Source organism: Aedes aegypti, chromosome 3 (assembly GCF_002204515.2).
Source record: "Aedes aegypti strain LVP_AGWG chromosome 3, AaegL5.0 Primary Assembly, whole genome shotgun sequence".
In the NCBI taxonomy this organism is placed as follows: Eukaryota; Metazoa; Arthropoda; class Insecta; order Diptera; family Culicidae; genus Aedes; species Aedes aegypti.
The window spans coordinates 160,439,735-160,461,116 of record NC_035109.1 but is presented as its reverse complement, the minus strand read 5'-3'; the positions used below and the strand labels follow the sequence as shown (position 1 = coordinate 160,461,116).

The following is a 21,382-nucleotide window of genomic DNA, read 5'->3' as shown; positions in this document are numbered from 1 at the left end:
TTATAGAAGCATTGTAGAATGTATTCTATTACCTTACGCGTAATACATTTTTGGGCAACTGCGTGAGACCTGAGACATGAACTTCTGTACGTCGTCTTTGAAGAAACGTTTGATAATTTTGAGTGTAAAGATCTGCAGATTTTTCTAATACTCGGTCGGAAATAAGAAAATGGACTCATTTTGTATTATGGATTCGGTAGAAATCATGACCAACACTTATTTTAAAATATTGTATCCCCGAGCGTCGCAGCTAATATGCGAATAGTGCACTGTGGTCATAAAAATCGTAAGAATGCAGCGCCATACTAAAAAAATATTTCAAACTGCGTCGAATTGAAACGGCGGTGCGACAATATCGAATGTTCAGAGAAGCGAACACTTTTCAACCAACAAAATATAGCAGACTTCAGTGGACTGCTTGCTAAGTGCAGAAGGCGGAAGAAAATGTTGCGAAAAAATAGGTATACTATACGCGGAGCAATGCTGTCATCATGTATCAGAAATGCAAAACAGATATGTGGGATTGAATATGTGTGATCAATTTTATTTCATCAATATTTGACTACATTGGGCTTACAACAGTGAATATCTTATTCATCAGTAGACTATCTTAGTAAAGCGCACTGGAAAATTTGTTTGAGCGCACACTTGTTTTCTGCAAAAAGGTGAACCTAGCATTCTTTGCTCACTGATAAACTACTAATGCGTAAGCATACACTGAATTTCTCTTCATTACGCTATTTTTTTCTTACTTTCTTTGTGCCTTTTTTCTGATTCTTAAATATTGTGATCTACCCTCAAATACATGCTAGTCGGTATGGCAAAAGTAAACATGAGTAATATTTAAGTTCCAAAATAAACTTATTAAGATTATGTAAGGTTCGATATACACCCCAAATTCCCAGTTGTCCAACGTGGAATAAATTGAAGCTTAGTTCGTTTTTGTACGTCAGATGGTTTACTGAACAAAATCGTTTGAAAGACAACCGAGAAATTGCGGCGGTGAGAAGACTGTGTCACCATCCGTACTGTAAAAATTTTGACTGTATCGTTAACCTTATTAACCCGTATAGGCCTGAGTGAAAGCAAAAATACTGAAACCCTCACCGCTCAGCGAATTCTTAACGAATTCAAATGATTTTTTGTCAGTTCACTGGCCTACATATCTAGTTTCTTGAAGTGGCCAGAGAAACTCGGAAATTTTCCTGTGGTCGGAGTTATTCCGGTGAGTTACTGGGTCAAGTCGGGTAAAAAAGGGCTATTTTTTGGGACAGGCCAAGTTACCTCTATTTATTTGCAATGAAAATCATTTTAATTTGCATAAATCATTAAGATCTGATATTCAACATTATAAATGAAGTGTTCTGCAACGTTTAAAATATACCGGATGTGACCATTCGGACGTTATGCCCGAAAGAACCGGCTGTAGATTTGTTGGATACTAAACTGTTTCAATTCTCTAAAAGTAGAAATCAAACATAATTTTGCACTAAAATGCGTTCCCATAAGCTTGGCACAGATGTTCAGATACCAATTGACCACTTTATCATAAGTTTGAGGCGTCCCGGGACCCGAAAATGATCATTTGTAGGATTAATTAAATGCAAAACTCATAGTTATCCAATACAATCGTTTCTCAAAAGGTTTAAACTGATGCAATTTTTCTAAAATTCCGTCATAAAGTGGCCACATTATAGCCGTTTCCGGAAATTATCTGTGACTTGAAATTTGCCTACCTTGAGGGGCACAAACGCACAGTACCCTTAACACCCGACCTGACCCAGTAATCCACCGGAATAACTCCGGCCTCAAGAATATTTCCGAGTTCCTCTGTCCATTTCTAGAAACTAGATATGTGTGTCAGTATACTGTCAAAAAATCATTTGAATCCATCAAGAATTAGCTGAGCGGTGAGGGTTTTAGAATTTTTGCTTTCACTCAGGCCTATACGGGTTAAGGAGATTTTCGGTCCGAACCGGATTCACCTACAACATTATCTTGAATTGTTTGCTACATTTGACGTTGAAAGGAGAAGACTTAGAAGAAGAGAGAGTTTCCAAAATCGTCCATGGCAAAACAATGGAAATGACAATGGACTTTTCAATGTATACAGCCCAGACTTGGTTTTCACTGTGCACAATTTTGTCGGAGGGTCACTTGAAGAGGATCAGAAACATTCGAAATGGTGGGACGCCGCAAAACCTTAGAAAAACGCTGAATCTTAAATTAAAGAATATATTCTAGATAAAATACCAAATCAGAGTTACACATTGTTATATAGTTTACCAAAGGTCTTGAACCGAACATCAAACTGCCTTTAGATAAATTTAATTTTTGAGTTCCAATCTAATTATTTTTCTATACAGGATTTGCGGTACTCTCTAATTTAAGGCATTTTTCGTCTTACAATGCCAAAATACCAATCCATTTGTGCGATCACTCGAGAGAGTTTTAGAAATATTTTAATATAAATGGATCATTGAAGGTCACTCTTTCGGCACTCGCTGCATCAAAACAGCGGCGACACTGTATAAGGGATTTAACATTGTGACAGCCTTGCTGTTCTGTCTAACACACATAAGACCACGGTGGCGCTATCAGTGCTTTTCAGAGCGGCCGTTTCGGTTATTTTAATGATCCATTGCAGATTGGCAACGGAAGGTAGAGAGAGTTTGAATTTATTCGGAACAATTCGGCAATCTAAGATAAACAAATCAACTTCTGCAACTGAGAATTAAGTATTTTAAACATCCTTACGCCAAGCGGCCCGCGTCCAATTGTGCTCAACCCGAGAAAATTGTGCAAAAACCAGAGGAATCCATTGACACAAATGATAAGTTTGTAGCTATGCCTCCAGAATAACGAAACATCTATTTAGGCTGTTGTGAGTTGGTGGGCAGACCACAGTGTTTTTAAACATATTAAAACTTCTGAGCGTTATTCTTGTACTACTATAATAAGACCTGTGTTATTTTAGTAATAAATGTAGATTTTTTACAATATAGGTAGACCAATAATCATATTCCGGCGCTGAATACCTGATCAATCCTTCCAGTACTCTAGTGGTTTCATATCAAGCCCGTATTACACGGGGTCAAATGTTTGACTGTTTTCGGATTGAAGGACAAACACTAAAAAAATGGTTACCTACAAACAGATGTTTGACATGCTATCGTGATTCAGTTAAAAGTTTGACCCCATGTACTGTCAGCTTTAGTGTTCAATGCATTTGCGGTTGTGCAGTGTATTGTTCTGCGCAGTTCTTATTCAGAGGCGGTTCGCCAGAACATTAACTGCATGTGCACTGATACACACTTATAAGTATTTTGTTTTACATCAAGGTTACCAGTATGGAAAAGCTGGATTGAAAACATAAATTTTAGTATTCAAAAACATTAAAAACGGCAAAGATAAATAAATCATAAAAAAATGTTGAAGCTGAAACTCATTAAATTGTTGTTGACTCGATTCCCACAAGACGACAGTTTTGTATGCTAACAATTGGGTTCGTCATAAAAATACTTAAATAGTTGTGGAGAAATAAAGGGTAATTTGAAACGCAAAGACGGGATAACAATGATTTCTTTTTGGATTGTTACCCAAGATTCAGTCCATTTTCGTTATATTACACAATTCAGTAAAAAGATGGACAATGAGAACTTCCTACCGAAAAACAGGTAATCAGTCGGAAATATTTGATGAAAATAAAACAATCACTGCAGTTACTCCTGGAGTTACTGTTGATCAACAGATAATCGTTTTGTCATTTATACAAATTTGGAACGCAAACTTATAGTTAAAAATGTGGGTAGACGATTATTGTTTCTTTCTACGACAAGTTACATAATGTAAGTAGATTTATGCTTTCAATTCTGTATTTAACTTTGTTCATAAGCCCATCTTTGTGACCTAAGGCTGATAGCGTCTAAGAGTCTTAAAAAGAACCGAATGGGTTTAAAAAAGTGCAAAAGATACTGACCATATACTCCTCTAAAAGTACTTCTAAGATTTTCTTTGTGGTATTTCCGTTACACGCCAGGTATTAGTATCTTCCATGATTTTCTGTAGGAATTTTATAAGAAAACTATTCAGGAACTTGCCCAAATGTTTACTTAAGGCATTACTTCAAAGTTTCTTCTTTCCGCTGTATGAAACTTCCACCGTTTTTCCACCTCCGAAGATACCTCCAGAAATTTCTCAAGATCTCAGTCGAGCAAGAGATTCCCCTAGAATTTTTCTAAGTTCAGGATTACTCCATTTCTCAAGGAAAGTCTCAATGAATCCAGCAATCCTAGCATGGACTTCCTCCATTGTATTGAGGACACTTCAGTAAAATCCAAAATAACCTGATGCAATCTTGTAGGAGATGAACTTCGGCCTCTCTGATGGAACTTCTGCATTCTTGAGGAAGTCTTGGAAGATTCTCCAGACAAATTTATTGAGAAATCCGGGAAAGCATGTACGTACAGGAGACCTCCTTAGAGATCTCCTGAAAGCATTTTGGAGTTGTTACCTAAGGAGTCGATGAAAAATGTTCTGAAAAATAATCCCTGTACCCATGTAATTTTTCATCGTAATAGGCTGTTTTTCATCACACTAATCGGTCTTGAAATGGCCTACTTTCCCGCAAATAATTATGCACTGTCGTAATAGTACGCATTTCTTTTGAGTTACGTAATTTGTCATTATGCAACGTTAGTTCGTTACACAAGCCGTTATTGTTATGTAATGAATTATTACACAACAATTTACTGAACTGTGTAAGCGATTGCTACAGCTCGTTATTGTAACTATCCGACTTGACAAGCCTAGCACATTTCATAGATAAGTAATCAAACTCAAATTACTCAACATCTCTGATTTAACATTCCAATACGGCGAAGTAGACACAGTGCACTAGGTGAGGTATTCGTATTTGAAATACTTTGCAGCAGCTTTCAAACACATTTCCATCTATAAACTACTCCAAAATCACTGTCTGTTCGGAGTTAGTGTAACATTCGGAATAGAGCGCAGCATTGGTGAACTGGGCTAGACAGCTTATCATTCTTATGATAATCCGTTACCGTTGTTATTGCATATCAATGCATACCAATTGTTGTGACATCATAAAACATATCCATATGCAAATGACAGGCTATATAATCATTAACATAAAAAAGCATTAGAAACACATTGTTCTTATGTACTTTTCTGTATGAGTTCACAAAAATGTGCATGTTTAAGTTCAAAGACAACTTAAATACGCAATAATGAGAATCTAAATGTATTGCCATTGTATTGAAAATTCTTCCCTACTCTCCCTAAAAAAATCAAATGAACACAATAGAATACCTATATAATATTATTTATTGATTGCACTGTCTTTTGCAAATATGCGGCAAACATTACATAGTTTGTAAGTAGACAAAAATCTATCTCGAAAGCATGGTAAAAACTTGGTATAGTAAATTAGTAGAAATTTTACAGTATTATAGTAGAAATTGAATAACACACCGAGAAGACTGAATCGTATGTCGCAAATCCAAGTAATCGTCCTTGCAGATGTATTGTTACAGTTCATAATTCTATGTCTGAGATCTCTTAATGTACGGCTTTTGTTTCTGTTAGGAGATAGGTATTATGCTGGTATGGTATTATTTACGGTGCAATCCGTATTTTGAAATAAAAACTAAATTTGTTGACAATCCAGCTTTTCTATTACAAGTCAATTTGTAGCACTGAGAGAGTAAAAGGTGTTATTGCGAAGAAGACGACTCCGCAAGCTAAATGGCTGAATATGGTCGAACTAACTTAAATATTTCAAAACTGTATACTTATCTATTGAAGCCATTTTGTCACTGCAGAGGGTAGGATTGGTGGTCACAGAACGAAAACGTTTATATGAGTGTTGTTGTGCGATCGTAGAATTGTTCGCAAATTTTATACTTTTCAAGCACGTTAATTATAGAATATAGAACAGCGGGGCAGCGTACGATACTCGCATACAAACTTACAGCAGTCGACATTTAAACCGGCGACTGGAACCAAGTTTATTGTGTTTCCGGTTTTTCTTCCCTCTTTCTTTATCCTTACGGATCTCACGAACGAGTGTGTAGAAGGCATCGTCGACTCCCATTCGAGTTTTGGCGGACGTTTCAACGAATGGTACTCCGTATTGTTTGGCCACCTAAAAGTTGTTACAAAACAATTACTTCGAATATCAGGCTGAAATTTGCATCAAATCTCACATCTCTGGCTTGGTTCATGTCTACGGCCCACGCCTGCAGATCGCATTTATTACCGACTAGAACCATGGGAACTTCCTCTGCATCTTTGACGCGCTTGATTTGCTCTCGATAAGTTCCTGTTTGAACAAAAAATGGGAAGTAGAATCGTCACTTCGCATAGAAGAGAATTTGAGTGAATGTTAACCTATATCTTCGAAACTTTTGGCACTGTTTACTGCAAAAACAAGCAAAAAGCCTTCACCAGTCCTCATGTACTGATCTCGCATAGCGGAGTATTCTTCTTGTCCTGCTGTATCTAGAATATCTAATAAACACGTTTCACCATCTGTAAAAAAAAAAAACAATTCAAGAAGTCAGTAATATGCAGCACGATGCTGAAGTGAAGTGGCTCGAAATTTATTCACATTTTTTACATATCTCGTATTCTTCTACAACACGCACACATTCAAACATACAGGATTACAACTCCACTTTATAATTACTGTTGAAATTGCGATTGACTGGCATTTAAAAAAAAAATGCGATTTCCCAAGAAGTTTTATTCTAATAGAGAATTTACTATCTGTATTTAAAAAATATCCACTGTATAATTTACTTTTCATACCATATCAATCAATGTCTTCACTAGATATTGAACGATTTATTTTTTTGTCACATGAAAGGTTGAAAAACCATAAGCTGTAATCGACATTTATTAAACAAAATATTTATTTTTGACTATATTTATGTAGAGGAAGAAAGTAGGCGAGAAAAGATAAAGTAATCTATTCTGTATGTTTAGTATGGAAATAAAATTCTTTGTTGATTCTGTTTAACCCTTAAACGGCGTGGACGACTTTTTTGCACTCTTTTGCTCATATCTTTTGACTCAATTGATCAAAAATTCTCAAAATTTTAACAGTATTGTGTAAGGGGATGTGTTGCACCTCCAAATGCAGTCACAAAGATTTGGATACCGGTTGCCAACACGTCCGTACACGTCCGGAAATGTTGTGTACACCTAAGGCTATCATATTTGCTCTTACCGGAAAGAGTACATTTTTTTTTTAACTCTATAAAAGCTTAAAACTTTGAAAATGCTCTTTTTACTAACGTTTTTATCTGAATTTCCTTGTTTTGATCATTATTGTATTGTTTTTTAATCTCAAGTAGTTGCTCACATTAACTTTAATGACATTGATTCTAAGTCAATAGATTTGTTCAGTCGTTTTTTTTTTATAATGACGCATATCACAAAGAAAGCCGTTCGAATTTTGGCAATATTATAGTCTATCAATTATTTTTTTAGTACTTACAAAGAATGTTCTATGCCACAATATTGGTTTGTACATGACACTAGAACTGAGAAGAGCACTTTTCCAAACCTTGATTCTGAAAAGAATCTCGAGTATTGTCATTAAATTAAGTTTTTCTAGGGAATTGTTGAAGCAATATAGAGGACGCAAGCTTGATTAGTTTAATAGTTTATTTTCGTCTCGTGGGCACTATATTTTAAAGTTAAATCCTCCCATTCCCACAGCTGTGTTCAAGCATTGGACCATTGGAAAACAACGACGTTCTAATTAAAGTGCCTGAGCAAAGTTGTTCCAAATAGTGCAAAACTAAATCAATAATGAATAATGAACTATAAACTAAAAATCAATAGTTAACTAATTGTTTAACAATAGTTTTACCGTTAGGTCACTTATATCTATATTCAGTGAGATATATGAGCTTATGAATACTTGCTGATCATTATTTAGCTAATTGTACTAATTCGACGTCTGTGAAGTTCTTTGCAATCCTGAAGATGAATCCCAATGTTCTGGATGCCTTGTCAACAATATACGAAACATGCGGCTTGAATGTCAGCTTTGAATCCAGAATCACACCGAGATCCTTTACTTGGTTCACACGATCGATTGTAGTTCCCAGCAGGCAGTAGTCAAATATTATCGGCTGTCTTTTCCTTGTAAACGTTATAATGGAACATTTTTTTGGGTTAACTACCACACGGTTCAGGAAACACCAATCGGCAAAGTGATCAAGCTGTTGTTGCAAAAACCCACAGTCGGCAATGGAATGGATTTTAAGAAACATCTTGAGATCATCAGCATATGATAGCCAAGGACTTCTGATGGCCGAATGAACGTCATTAAAATAGATTAAGAAGATCAATGGCCCCAGGTGACTACCTTGGGGTATGCCAGACGTAGCAAAAAAGCTGCCTGATCTGCAATCTCCTATCGCCACCTTCAACAGGCGAGCGGTTAAATAAGTTTTGAACCAACTAGAGAGACTGCCACAGACGCCGAGCCTTTCAAGCTTAGCGATCGCAATAGTATGGTTCAGCTTGTCAAATGCGGCGGACAGATCGGTGTAAATAACATCCGTTTGTGATCGTTCTACCATGCTGTCGGTTATAAACGATGTCAAACAGAGCAAATTGGTGGCGGTGGAACGACCGGCAGTAAACCCGTGTTGATCAGGACAAAGATGTTGCTTGCAGTGCGACAGAAGTGGTTTCATGATAACGAGTTCGAAAAGCTTCGACGAAGCAAAGATCCAAGCTGCGTCCGTTCTCATTTACTACGTGATTTATCTGGGAGATCATAGCGGCGCTATAGCTGTCCAAGAGGCCTACACAACCATGGATTACGGAGCGTTCGGGGTCCGGATAGAAGAAACCATTGTGTGATAGTTCCCATGAGACGGTTGGTAGGTTGAAGTCGCCTAAAACGAGAACCTCATCGACAGGAGAAGCAGTATCGATAACAGAAAAACTGATTGAGAGTAAGTTTCGAAGACAGCATTGTCTCGGGTCAGATCGGGTGCAACATAAAGCGCGCATAGAAACAGTTTTCGATCGCGGAGATCAACACATAACCAAACTTGTTCTAGGCATTTCCAGGATTCGTTATCGACGGCCCTCGCTTTCAGTTCTCGTCGAACGGCAACGAGTATGCCACCACCAGTAGATTTCTATCTGTTATCTGGACTCCGATCGCAACGGAAAACTTCGTAATCTGGTCCAACAATTTGACTAGACAAAGTTAGAGAATCATGCCACGTCTCGGTTAGAACGATGATATCAAAACTGGAACCCGAAACAGCCAAGCGGTAGTCCTCCACACATGAGTTAATTCCACCAACATTTTGGTAGTAAACTACGATGTCCTCGAATTGTTTTGGTACGGGATCTCTGATGTTCCTGGAATCCATGTAAATATCAGGCGACGACTGAGGGTGTACAGAAGGAAAATACTCGCCATGATTGGATGCTTGGAAGACCCTCTCTCCACATCTAACTACAGGACCGGAACGACTTTGATGAACGAAGCCAGCAGAAGGCAGGACTGCGTCAGAGGGATTAAGGGCTTCCATTGGGCTTTCAAGAAAGCGTTCCGGGTGTCCAGGAGGGGTTGAGTCGAATTCTCGGCGTCGACAGTCTCGGCATAAACTGATAGAGTACTGGAACACGAAAATTGATCAGGCGAAGAATTGCTATATATAGAAGCGTACTTGCCTGATAAAGAAGGTTGGGAGACCCTGTCACCAAGCACGACAACAGGACCAGACCGACTCCGATGGCAGGAAACAGCTTGCTCAACTGTGTCGTGAGGATCGAGGGCTCCCATAAGGCGACAGGCGGTGCGTTCTGGTATACTGGAAACGATGGCTGCTTGATCTACGTTGCTGCTTTGTAATCTGGTAGAAGTTAACTTGAAAGATCTATTCCGGTGGTGGGAGTGGAGAACTGCGAGGCTCCGACTTCGGAAAATACCATGATGGTCGGCGTATTCAAGGATAGTAACCATAAGTTTTTTGAGCTATTATCTTCGAACTCGCGAAATAGTAATCCCTTTGGCCATGTATCTAAAATTGTTGTTTTTGCTAATTTACAATATAATGCAAAACATAAATGATCGAAATCATCTATTTAATTTATTATCTAGACAGTAGATGCACATTTGTTGGGCAAAATCATGATTTTTTATACGTAGAACAGGTAGATTTGAGATTAGGGAATCGCCACAGAAGTATACATATTCAATTTTTCCACGATTCTTTCCAAACTTTCTAGGATTATCATCAGAAACATTCAGATATTTCATCTGAAATTCCAGGATTCTCAAGGAGATTCTTCCAGGATGCTCATTATATCTTTCCAGGATTCTCATCTGAATCCTACTAGAATTTTCATCGGAAACCTTCCAGTATTGTCACCAGAAACTGTTCAGGATTTTGCTAGAACCTTCTTGGGTTCTTATCAGAAACCTTCCAGGAATGGATTTCACCAGAAATCTTCTAGGAAACTTATCAGAAACTTTCCATGGATTTCATTTAAAGCCTTCCAGAATCTTAGCAAAATCTATTCAGGATTCTCATCAGGTTTCTTCAGGATTCTCATTAGATTTTTTCGGGTTTTTTGTTGAAAGGATTCTTACAAAGACCATCCCAGTATAATAGGATTTTCAAAAGTTCGATCTCACCGATCAGCAACAAAATCAACAAGTGCTACTTTGTTACTAAATCTGAGTTGAGGCATAATGTTCAACCGTATCATAAATACTTTTATTTAACTTCCAACAGATTTATCTATAAAATAAAGTATAAAATTAATTTTATACTTTATTTTATACTTCTCATCATGAGAAAATCCTTCAAATTTGCATTTTTGTGCTACTAGATAATTCTTTCTTAAAATGTCTGTATTCTGGAACTAGGGCACGGTAAATGGCTGGGCATGGCGTACCATTGGTACCTCATGTAACTGCAGGAATAAACTAGACCCCATTATGTGGTCCATAGTATGTTGCCCAGCAACTCCTATCCCTACCTCCTCGCGGTACTGGCCGGGGTACGAGTAACTTTACGGAAGATCGGGTAACCAACCCCGGTGGGAACTCTGGTCGTATGCTGACGGGGAAAGGGGTTTGCTTTTGCTTTTACTTCTGCAAACCTGGAGCGTCTGTACTCCATGTTAGGAGCGGCTCACAACAGCGTCTGTTCTTATGTCAGGGGCGGCTGATAATTGTCCGTGTGCCAGAGAAGGACCCTAAGCTAAACTGAGCTGAGTGAAGCCCCTCTTGAGGACTGCTGAAGGACAATGGAGGCAGCCATCAACAATACAGCTAAGAGCAACGTCGGGTACGTGGGACGGAGTCGACGGAACGATTGGTTCGAGGATGAATGCAGGCAGATTCTGGATGAGAAGAACGCAGCGCGGGCGGTCATGCTGCAGCAAGGGATCCGACAGAACGTAGAGCGTTATAGACGGAAACGGCAACAGCAGACCCGCCTCTTTCGAAAAAAAACGCCGCCAGGAGGAACCGGAGTGCGAGGAGATGGAACAGCTGTGCCGGTCTCAAGAAACACGCAAGTTCTATCAGAAGCTCAACGCATCCCGCGACGGCTTCGTGTCGCGAGCCGAGATGTTCAGGGATGAGGATGGGAGCATTTCGACGGACGAGCGCGAGGTGATCGAAAGGTGGAAGCAGCACTTCGACGAACATCTGAATGACGTTGAGAGCACAGGCAATGAAGGTCAGGACAACGGAGGAAATGCCTTCGTCGGTAGTGCGGAGGAGGGAAACCAACCAGCCCTTACTTTGAGGGAGATTAAGGATGCCATTGACCAGCTCAAGAACAATAAAGCTGCTGGTAAGGATGGTAGCGGAGCTGAACTGATAAAGATGGGCCCGGAGAGGCTGGCCATTTGTCTGTATCGGCTGATAGGCACAATCAGGGAAACAGAACAGCTACCGGAGGAGTGGAAGGAAGGGGTAATATGCCCAATCTACAAGAAAGGTGACAAGTTAGATTGTGAGAACTTTCGAGCGATCACCTTTCTAAATGCGGTCTATCCCAGATCATCTTCCGTCGTCTGTCACCTGTAGTAAACGAATTCGTGGGAAGTTATTAAGCCGGCTTTGTCGACGGCCGATCGACAACAGACTAGATCTTTGCTGTACGGCAAATCCTCCAAAAATGTCGTGAATGCCAGATCCCAACGCATCACCTTTTCATCGATTTTAAGGCAGCATACGAAAGTATCGACCGCGTAGAGCTATGGAAAATCATGAACGAGAACAGCTTTCCCGGGAAGCTCACGAGACTGATAAGAGCGACGATGGAAGGTGTGCAAAATTGTGTGAAGGTTTCAGGCGAACATTCCAGTTCGTTTGGATGCTATCGGGGACTACGACAAGGTGATGGACTTTCGTGCCTGTTGTTCAATAATGCGCTAGAAGGTGTTGTACGAGATCCAGTCAATTTGTTTGCTTCGCGGATTATATGGACATTGTCTGCCGAACATTTGAAAAGGTGGCAGACCTGTACACCCTCGAGGCAGCAAAAGTTGGACTGGTGGTGAATGCGACCAAGACAAAGCACATGCTAGCTGGTGGGAAATGAGTGGAAGATTTGAGGTCTATGACCAAGTTTTTCAAACATAATATCATTATATTTTGTATTGTTTTCAAGTTATTTGCGCAAATCAGTATCCTCAATTGAGGACGCTGGGCGTTCGACGCAACTGTCCTCAAAATAGGACGCTGGGCGTTAAGGTGAAGATGAATCGAAACCAAACCTCTTATTTTCAAGAGCACGGATCTGGAGAACCGAACATATATTTGACCCGAAAACTTAATCGATTGGTCATCACCAGCAAGTGATCAATCGATTAAGTTTTCAGCTGAAACGGATATTCGGTTCTCCAGATCCGTGCTCTTGAAAATTTGAGGTTTGGCTTCGATTCACCTTCACCTTAACGGGTTAATATTCGAAATATTTTCATTTATTTGAGGAGAACAAATAAATACCTGCAAAAATTGATAACTTAACAGCTAAACTGGATAGGATACCTAGTGACTATACTATAAGGAGCACTTAGCAGCACTCAATGAGAAGACGAGAGTTTACATTTTAATATACAAATTTCTTAATGATGAACTGCACGTGACGTGACGTTTGTATCAAACCAATTTGTAGGCGATTTGATTTGGGAAATCCGCGATTTTCGCGACAGAATTTCATTCACTCGCGATTTTTGCGCCTTGCACGTTTTATCTGCTACTAATCCGCGAAAATCGCAATGTTCACGAGAATCGCGATTGTTGTAACAGCCCTGCAATAGAAATTTATTTAACCATCTATTGGAAAATCTCTGAAGGATTTTCTGAATAAATTCTTTCTGGTAAATCTCCAACGGAGGGGATCCCTGGAATCTTAATAGAAATTCCTGGATAATAATCGTGTAAGAGTCTCTAAAGATTTTTCTGGAGCCTCTATAATTTTGCATCAGCATTTACTGCAAGGAGAAGGAGGAAAATAGTGATAGCAGAGGCCATTTTGATTAAAATAATAAATAATTTAGAGATAGATTTGTAGTGGAAAAATAAAATCTTTTTAGAGACATGCTTTAAAATAGTGTATAAATCTTTAAATAGAGACCTGTTACCATCCCTATAATGATTTTACTCGAAACGTACAGCATGCACATGTGAACCGTGATTTTTAGAAATCTGCAATAAATAAGATTTGTCTGCAAAGTTGTTTAAGCATAAACCTTTTCATTTGTTATTTAATAGATTTATTAATTCAAGTTTTATTAAGATAGGACATTTACAACAATTTGTATTTACAAAACCATGAAGATGCCCAAAGATTTCGAGAAATCTTCTTCTTTCTGGCGTTACGTCCCCACTGGGACAGAGCCTGCTTCTCAGCTTAGTGTTCTTATGAGCACTTCCACAGTTATTAACTGAGAACTTACAATGCCAATGACCATTTTTGCATGTGTATATCGTGTGGCAGGCACGAAGATACTCTATGCCCTGGGAAGTCGAGAAAATTTCCAACCCGAAAAGATCCTCGACCTGTGGGATTCGAACCCACGACCCGCTACGGCTATCTGGGCGAGAAATATTCCCACCCAAAAAAGCCTCGACCTAGCCGGAATACAAATCCATGCACCCTTCGGTATAGTCTTGCTTTACAACTGCAAGTTTACCAAATGTGTTAAATAAAGGAGAGCACTAGAATAACACTACATAAAAACCGCAATCACAATCAAATTGATACCAAAATTTCAATAAATACTAAATGTGTTATTACTTACCAATCACCACTTGTTTCCGGTAAGAGTCCTCAATGGTGGGATCATATTCGTCCACAAAATGATTCTGGATGAGTTGTATCGTTAGCGCCGACTTGCCGACACCTCCAGCGCCGACCACTACCAGTTTGTATTCCGTCATTATTGTTCTGTTGTGACTAGCTACTGCTGCAGTATTTCGAAAGGATTTTGACGTCCGCCTTCCGCCGTCAAGGAACGGCAATCAGCTTGTTGCCTGCTAATCGATGTACTATACTAAATACAGCATATACACCACTATATCAGATATGGACCGACTTTGGCAGCGGAATAAAGAACCTTTTCTACACTGCCTAGACTTTCGCCCCGCGCCGAGTGGATGTTGTTATGCTTATTGGAATAGCCACTCTTCTTGTTCTCTTTCGATGGCGTTGATGTTTGATTATGTGCACCGCCCGTCTTTTCGTTCTCTTGGTTTCTCTTTTTGTTTGATTAATCCCGGACGCTCCTCATCGAACAAACACTGTTCACTACACGCACTCATACAAATTTGACATCACAATCCTATACGATATATGGACAGCAGGCTAGTACAGGTGGTTTTCGAGTACTTTTATAACGAAGCATCATGAAAATATCAATTAATTCTCGCATAACTTCTGATCTCGCCCTAAAAGCCATTGGTAACCATGTGTGTAGCTCGTTGTTTCTGAGCATTTGAATGGATTTTCATGTTATTTAACAACACTATGTGGAAGAAAGGATCATTATCTACCTGCCCGTGATGTTGGTTTGGATGCTTATTCTTTCAATTGCTCAGAAACAACGAGCTACACAGGTGGCTACCAATGGCTTTTAGGGCGTTATCTCAGAGTATGCGAGAATTAGAGAATTTTCATAAATAATTTATCATTGTATACTGAGAACAAATTCATAGCAATGATATGAAAATGAAACGAATCCACTATCTATAGAACACATTCAAAATGTTACTCCTCCCATAGTCTTAACAAAAATGTATATGTGTAATAGGGTGTCCCAGAAAACAACAATTATCGAAAAGTCATGATGCTAAACCCTAGAATGAAAGATATGCTTACTTAGGGTAATTCGCTAATTGGTGAACGCTACCCAAAATTTGAACGGTCTGAAAAAATCTAGTCCTACTAACAATATAAACAGTTTTCAATAATAATCAACAATTGGTTTACGTGGTTTTACAAGTTCTCTTGAAGATTGGGCGGTACCAGTTAGATTGACACAGAAATTACCTGATATAAATGTGATTTAAAATATTGTTCAACACAAAAGCACGAAAACTTACATTTGTCTAAAAATAATCTCACTGGTATCAAATAAGCTTTGCCGTGCATAAAATCGCAAATATTAATTTCTCCACTAGTTCACAATATCAGACAAGCATTTCTGAACATTCTTCCTAAAGATCCGTACAACGTCCGTGTTGTTTATTAATTAAAAAATATATTTTAAAAGGAGCTACCGTTCAACTTCCATATTGTCGAACAATAACATAACCTGGAATACGAGCCTTCCTCAGCAGGATCGCCAGATTGTTTGTTTTGCATGAATTAACTTTATATACATGTCAAACACTGCAACACTCAAATAGTATTGTTTATTGTTTTTTGTCATTTAAAATTTTGATTGTGTTATAATTTAATAGCGGGACATGCCCGGACACTTTTTGTTTTTTGATGATGTTTCAAAATCTACATTAGTTTTACCGTTAATTCTTTTTTTTTTTTTTTTTTTTTTTTTTTTTCAAGGCACTCCGTGCTCGTGGCCACTACTGTGCCGGACTCAGTTGATCTTGTAGCTTCTTTACCGATACAGATCTATTTTCAACTTATCTATATTTACATCTAGTTTCACTCTCTCCTACTCTTTTACTCTTACACCGAGCAGGTAGGAGAGAGCTCTGCTGTTAGTGAGGCTAGCTGCCTGCGAAGAGGGTCAGTTTGTCTCAGTCACCATCTAATACTGACGGAGGATGGATGTGCTCCCCAAAGCACGGTCCTCCGTGAGGCGTCTTCTGGTGGCTGGACGGGTTTTTTGTGGAGGGGCTGGGAATCGAACCCATGACCTTCCGCTTATGAAGCGAAAGCGTAACCTCAAGGCTACAGTCCCCCCTAACCGTTAATTCTTGTACAGAATAAATAAATCTGTTGTGTTTTGTGCAGCATCTTCCTCGCTCATTTTTCGTTGACTTTCTGTTTAGCTTTTTTTCGTTCCCTCGCAAAGAAGCAAAGACAGAACGCTGCTCTAGAGTATTTCACCGAACTCTCATGATGTTGAGGAGCATTATCAAGCCTGGTAAGAGCTGATGTTCCTCAAGGCAGAATTTTGTGACCAATATTATACAATATTTTCACATCTGACTTACCAGAATTACCTCAGGGATGTCCAAAATCTTTGTTTGTGGATGACACAGGCCTCTCCGCCAAAGGACGAAGTCTGCGTGTCATCTGTAGTCGATTGCAAAAAAGTTTGGATATTTTTTCTTCATACTTGCAAAAATGGAAGATTTCTCCTAATGCTTCCAAGACTCAACTAATAATATTCCCACATAAACCAAAAGCTCTTTATTTGACACCTTCAAGTAGACATGTTGTCACGATAAGAGGAGTTCCAATAAATTGGTCAGATGAAGTTAAGTATCTAGGGCTCATGCTAGATAAAATTTTAACTTTCAATAATCACATTCAGATCACCCATGTTGTATGTTGTACCAATATGGACTATCTGTTGTAATATCAGGAAGAAACTCTGCAGAGGATTCACAATAAAATTTTGAAATGATTCTGAGGCTTCCTCTCTGGTATAGTACTAATGAGCAGTGCTGGGAATGGTAATAGTAGTAGGCTTGAATTTTCGCGAAACTCACGTGACTCTCCCAGTACAGTAGTTCAAAAACGTGAATCCCATCAAGTAGCCTATATTGGGTGCATGCATTTTCTAAATCATGAGTGTCATTGAAGGCTCTAAATGCGGGAAATGCAGCGGGAAATAGAACATTTTTCTACAGTAATTCTGGGTTGCCCTTAGCAACGGGTGTTTTGCTATTTTCAAGGCTTTTTGCCTACAGCAGCGATGGGCGTGAGTTTCACTGTCTTCGCTGACTGTGATTGGCTTTGCTTGGCTACTGTAGAGTGAATTTCAAGATTTTTCCCAACCCTGCTAATGAGTTACATAGAATATCCAGTGTTAAAACATTGGAACAAATGTCAATTAAAATTACTAATAATTTTAGACAAAAATCGTTTCAATTTCTTATTACACACTTAAATTATTTCACCGATCTCAGTAAAACTTTTCGCCGAGAACCCAACAGCTGAGAATTCGGTAATTTTCAACACCGAATCTCGGTACTTATTTCAACGAGATTTCGGCAATCCGAATTTTTTGCCGAGATCTCGGCGAACGTTACCGAGATTCGGTAAACGTTTACCGAGATCTCGGTAAAAGTTTTACCGAGAATCGTCAAATTATTACCGAGATATCAGCTGTTGGGTTCTCGGCGAAACCGTTTAAGTGTGTACCACGATTAATGCGTTATATATTTATGTTAAGTTAGTTTAAGTAAATTGAAAGCGTTTTTTCTCTCTTATAAGCAGGTGAAATCAACTCATCTGTAAACAAATCTGTACTGCAACGGCAATTGAGACGTAATATGTTGTTAACACAATGTTAATCAAAGCTTAATTTTGATTTACCAAATTAGATATAAGATATACACGCAGCGAACTGGACTATCGAAATTCATACTTTTTGCCTTATGAAAGATGGAACGATTATCGCAATACGAACGCTTTATGTATCGTTTTAGCATCACTCCACACCAAGGCGTCGATAGGCGCGGGGTGTACGTATGAGTCTATCGATAGCAAGGTCCTTGGTTCGATTCCAGGTTGCCGCGAAAACTATTTTTGTTTTCAAATTTCGGTTTCATAAGGCAAATTTATGAATTTCAACCCGATTCCTTGTGGCGAATTTTCATAAGGGGTTCCTATGTTTATCGATAGTCCATTTGCCTGAGTGTAGATATAAGAAATAAATCTAATGTTTGAAATGACACTAATAAAGACTTAAAAAAATATATATACTTTCAAATTTAGCTTTCCGTAGAAAATTTCTGGACCCATTTGTCCAAGAAATTTGTTTACTTTACTTGAGCGAAACGTCACACTTAGCTTTAGGGAGAATATTTATCAAAGTATGATCTGAACAATCAACAATTTTTAACGGATTCTAAAAGTTGTTAAAAATAAAATTAAATACAGTCAACTCTCCGTAACTTGATATTGAAGGTACCATCGAGTTAGAGAAGTGTCGAGTTACGAATATCAAGTTATGAACATCAACGTATGCACTTTAACAGAAAAGTAATCGCCTATCTCTTTTTTCCTTACTTTTATTAATTAGGCACTCCGTGCACTTGGCCACTACTATGCCGAGTATCATATACAGAATCTATTTATAGTTCTTATTGCTATTTCCAATCCATATCCATATCGAAGTCCATTGGTGTGCAGTGGTTCATTTTGCCATGTTTATATGTCGTGTGAGGCAACAGCCTACAAAGAGGGTCTGTGTCTCAGTCACCATCCGATACTGACGAAGGATGGATATGTTCTTCCCCAATACACGGTCCTTCGTGCGGTGTCTTCTGGTGGCTGGACGGAGTTTTTGTGTGGGGGGATTGGGAATCGAACCCATGACCTTCCGCTTGCAAAAACATAATCGGGTGTATCGAGTAGGGAGAGCTCTCGAAAGTTTACTGTGTTTTCATAAACTAATATAGTACGAATGCCCAATAACACTCATGATTATTTAAAAAAAATAGTAGGTTTCGAAAACATCTGCACAACACGTCAAAATATAACAATTTTAAACAAGAATCGCCATGTTCATTAAATGATCTAGCGGAACCTATAAATATTTTTACACAGAAAATTGCTTTGTTCTACAAACATGCCCATAGAGAGGGGCGAAAAGCCATTTTAATAAAGCGAAAATAATATGAAGAAGCGTAGCTTTCTTCTATAGTTGAGCACAATAGTTTTGCGAACACCGATTTGTTTATTTTTTCGGATGCACCCTAATTTGTCATTTGAGACTTGACGCAATGCCAACAAGTGCTTCGCAGAGTACTGCGTTCGAAAACCCCCAAGTGCTAGCCTATCGCGTATATTATGTGTACACCATGCAATGAATGTCTCACACTGTCTGCCATCCGAGGTCACGAGTAGGAAGGTATTACTAATTACTACTTTAACTGTAATGCCAAAATAAACGAATATGAATCAGAAAAAAGCACTGGCGTTTTGATCCACTGAGATAATTTGAATTCTTCAAACACAAACGATTCTACGATCGCTTCCAAAATGTCCGCACTAATATTTACGTCGAGTGTCACTTTAGCTGGAACAGTAGGCCGTCAGAAATCCACACTCCTAGTTGCTAAGAATGTGATCTCTTCCTTCTTGTGTTGATTAGCCTCCTCGGAATGACTCATCATCAATTTTAACGAACATCATCAATTAATAAAAATATTCATCTAACTGCGGAAACCTTCGCGAGAACGAACCGATCAAGAGCCAAGTGAACAAGAAAAAAAAAACACAGAAATTGACTCGTTCACTTTGTGCTTCCTTCGCGACGGCGAAAATTTTCCGGCCAACACCAAAAAAGCGTAGCACCAAGAAGAGGCCCATCTAAGCTACTCTTGTCACTTGTTGTTGTGGAAGGGGCGATTTCCACAATATTAAAAAACCGTTTGTTCCACCATCCACTACAGCAATCCGCCACATAAAAACACCAATTTATAACACTCTGCACAATCCAACACAAAATTCGAACCGTTTTTCGAGCTATTTGATAGGAAATTTACAAATAATTTTCATTCTTTATTACCACCGAGACCGAACCCGAGCCAGACCTCCGGACTACAGAGAGAGACGTTCAATTTTTTTGCTCTCAGCAATTTTGTTTGAAATGTATGCGCTTGCAGCACTGCCGAACCGGTTCCATCTGAAGCACTCAGAATCCAAACAACGCAGAATGTGCGTAAAGTTGAAACGTTCAGCCGGGTTAACACCGGTCACTTCTTGCGTAAAGATTCTAAAGGGCCAATTCGCAGATATAGTTCTGAGAAAATTGTATGTGAATATTTCTTACCACATTTCCAATATTGCATCCTACACTGAGCTCAATCTCCAATTGGAATTTATGTGCAGGACCTATAGATTTTTGCAATCAAGCTTGGCACTTGCAATTTATCAGTCACGCATATAAAAATAAAAGTCTTGTCACGCTTAGTTTTAAATGCAGCGCACACATAAAACAAATGCAGGTGCAACTTATTTCAAATGGTCACGCTAATATATTTTATCTTTGATCATTGATTGAATTAGTCAAATAAATTTCTGATTTCTCTTCTTGTAAAAAATGATGATAAAAATCAAATACGCATAGAGTAATACACATTTATTACAGAGAATGAAAGTTAATGCATCTTCTAACGGATTCGGTGAGATCCGAGGTAAAAATCCATGGAATAGAAAATCATCTGATCGTGCTGATGTTAGCAGCTGCGGGGATGATACCAACAAGAGCGGAGGCTGTGCGAGTGCTGCTGGAGTATTTGAAACCACTGCGTATATATGGCCAATAATCATTGCATGAGCGGGATACTGTACCATGTTTTCATTGGAGTCCATTGTCTTAGAATTTGGTTCCGACGCGATTGCATTTTTTGGGACAGCTGTAACATAAGAAATAGCTTATTGATCCATGTATTGCTTCAACCATTTTATAATACTTACAACTTATGCTTAGTACTATCCCAGATATAAGCTAAGTATGCTGTTTCGCTCAAGAAAAGAAAAGAAATTCCTTGACTGAAAGGGTCAAGAAATTTCCTACAGAGAGCCCCCTTTGAAGTGACATTACTTCTCAACTGCGTACTGCGATAAGAAAAAAGTGATTTTCTTGACCATTTCTTGGGAGAAATTTTCCACGCATCGAGATAGGCGATTCCTTTTCTTGTCAGTAG

General features: G+C 38.8%; 1 protein-coding gene across 7 annotated transcripts; it reads right to left on the bottom strand.

Annotated features, from left to right (window-relative positions):
• Window positions 1–518: 518 nt before the first annotated feature.
• Window positions 519–20,349, bottom strand: LOC5575808 (GTPase HRas). 7 transcript variants are annotated; one of them, XM_021852504.1, is made up of 5 exons: window positions 20,242–20,349; window positions 14,332–14,871; window positions 6,415–6,555; window positions 6,231–6,346; window positions 519–6,169 (listed from the first exon to the last, which is right to left on the bottom strand). In XM_021852504.1, exons 2-5 carry the CDS (start codon window positions 14,468–14,470, stop codon window positions 5,993–5,995), a joined length of 573 nt encoding a protein of 190 aa, XP_021708196.1. In that variant the 5' UTR covers window positions 14,471–14,871; window positions 20,242–20,349; the 3' UTR covers window positions 519–5,992. The 7 variants fall into 7 exon arrangements, with proteins under 7 accessions (XP_021708196.1, XP_021708197.1, XP_001662234.1 ...); XM_021852505.1 differs by having other exon boundaries at window positions 14,332–14,917; window positions 20,242–20,316; XM_001662184.2 differs by having other exon boundaries at window positions 14,332–14,837; window positions 20,242–20,295.
• Between the last annotated feature and the right edge of the window lie 1,033 nt (window positions 20,350–21,382).